The 2,204-nt window shown below is 59.2% G+C and overlaps 1 protein-coding gene across 1 annotated transcript; it reads right to left on the bottom strand.

The window, feature by feature from the left end:
• Positions 1-936: 936 nt before the first annotated feature.
• Positions 937-2,204, bottom strand: MSMP (microseminoprotein, prostate associated; the record flags this gene model as incomplete). The annotated part of the gene is made up of 3 exons (XM_080637359.1): positions 937-1,126; positions 1,385-1,493; positions 2,099-2,204. 3 exons carry the CDS (start codon positions 2,202-2,204, stop codon positions 937-939), a joined length of 405 nt encoding a protein of 134 aa, XP_080493485.1.

Raw genomic sequence — 2,204 nt, 5'->3', positions numbered from 1 at the left:
TAAAAATCTGGATGTACAAAACTCGTCCTTCCCAAGAGCCTTGTTCCTGTTCCATTCCCAGGGGTGGACACAGCCCACCTTGCACAGCAGTCAAAAGGCTGGAGACATCCTCTTTGTTTAATACTTTTATTGCAAGAACAGAAACATCTACACAAGGCTCTGCGCAGCACAAGGCATGGCACCAGCAGGGGCAGTCTGCCGGGGTGGCCAGCTCCATCCTGGCACAAGTGAATTAACTTCAGCTCCCTGAAACCTGGCAGGGCACCCAGCTTCCCTGCAGCAGGGCATGGGGCCTCCCGTGGAGTCATTTAGTGGTTCTCCTGCTCTGCCACCTGCTCTGGGCTGGCTCCTTTGCAGTGTTGCCCAGGGCTGGCCTGCAGTGCTGAGGATCCCCTCCAGCCCCGGGAGCTGTGGGAGCAGGGGTGTTAGTGGTTCCAGAGGTGGGTTGTGCCCCTCGTGCTCTGGGGCAAAGAAGGGGCTGACTGAGGTGTGTGGGTCCTGCATACACAGTGCTCCCCAGTGAGCTCCCAGTGGCTGCTGTTCAGGGGGCAGAGGTCTGGGAGGGAGGAAGGAGGTGCTTAGCTTGAGGCTAAATGCGGGAGTACAGCACAAGGCTGTGTTTGGTCCTGTAGCCCTTTCTTTAGTAGCTGGAGGTTTCCTGCCCACCTGGAAGGAGATCCCGTGGGATCTACCTTCCCATGGTATGCAGACCATTTCTCAGGGAGGGGACCCTCTTTCTGTTCAGGGAGCTGAAGGCAGAAGCAAAGCCGTACCGTGGCAGCGCTAGGGTGTAAATGTTAACTCAGTACCAGAGTTTGTGCATAGTGGTTTCCCTCAAAGGTGGCAGCAGTGACGTCTCTACAGGATGGGGCAGGTCTGGAGCATGCGGGAGATGTGGAGGGTGATGCCAGGGGGGCACAGAGTGCTGCTGAGCCTCTATCTGCTCAGCCTTGCACCCAGCACCTTGTTGATGAGCGGCTCGGGGGTGCCGGGTGAGCCCCACTCGTGCTCCAGGCTCTTCACACACGGCAGGCTGGGGTTGGCCTTCTGCACCACCGAGATCTGGCATGTCTGCGAGTCGTAGTGGGCTTCACACCAGTCAGGGAAGTCAATGGGGTGCTGGGTACTGTGGGAGAAGGCACTGTCAGCTCGCCCATAGCTCCTGGGCATCTCATTGTGCTGAGACACGCCTGTCCCCTGCTTTGTGTCCCCACTCACACCACCACCCTCAGCACTTCAATGGGTTCCTGCCCACCTCTGCCCCTTGTTCCCCAGGGCCTGACACCCCACATTTACACCCACCAGGCTCAGACACAGAGGTGCCATGGCAGGGCAGCATGACTGCAGTATCCCACTCCCCAGCATCCCTGGTCCCCTCACTCACGTCTCGCAGCAGCCCACGCCAACGGGGTGCAGGCAGGTACACAGCAGGCAGTTGGTGCTCAGCCACGACTCTCCGAGGGAGAACTGCTTCCCCTCGTACTCACAGGGAGCTGCAAAGGAAACAGTGGTGATGAGCACACGTGGGCCTGCGCTGGGGTGTGGGGGACTCTCCTCAGCACCCCTTGTGCCCTGAAGGAGGGGCAGGGGGATGCCATGACCTCCCACCCACCCTATGGTACAGAAGACACTTGATGGCCTCTCCACCACCCTGCAGATATGGGATACCCAAGCATCTGTCAAGGGTGATGCTTCCACCCATCATCCCCTGACCATGCCCTGCAGCTCCCCCCGCTACCCTGGCAGCTTAGGGCAGAGGCAAGCAGCTCTTGCTTCCCAGGAGAGGCCACATCCAGCATCCCCTGGGATTTGAGCATCTCTGCAGCCCTGGAAGGCAGTGCTCCTCCATTTGCTGCACACTCAGCCCCAGCCGGGCTCCTGCCAGGAGCAATCCATGGCCCAGTGAGCTGTTTCTCAGCCAGAGCCCTGGGGAGCTGTTGTGTGCTTTATAGACTGTTCCTTCCACTCGTCACTGGCCCGTGATCACGCTCCTGAGCTCATCACAATCCCTCCTGTGCTTCACAGAGCCCCGCTGCCCCAGGGAAAGCGGAGGCCTCCTCTTCCCATCAGGTTCTTCCCTTCTCACCTCTCTGCTTACCTTTAGCTTGGAAGTAGCATTTGGCCTGAGAGCCCGGCAACTGGAGAAGGAGGGAGAGCAGCAGGCAAAGCCAAGCACACCCCATCTTCTGTGCTCGCATGGCCAT

Source organism: Psittacula echo (genome assembly GCF_963264785.1).
Source record: "Psittacula echo genome assembly, chromosome: Z".
NCBI lineage: Eukaryota > Metazoa > Chordata > Aves > Psittaciformes > Psittacidae > Psittacula > Psittacula echo.
This window is presented reverse-complemented; position numbering and strand designations above follow the sequence as displayed.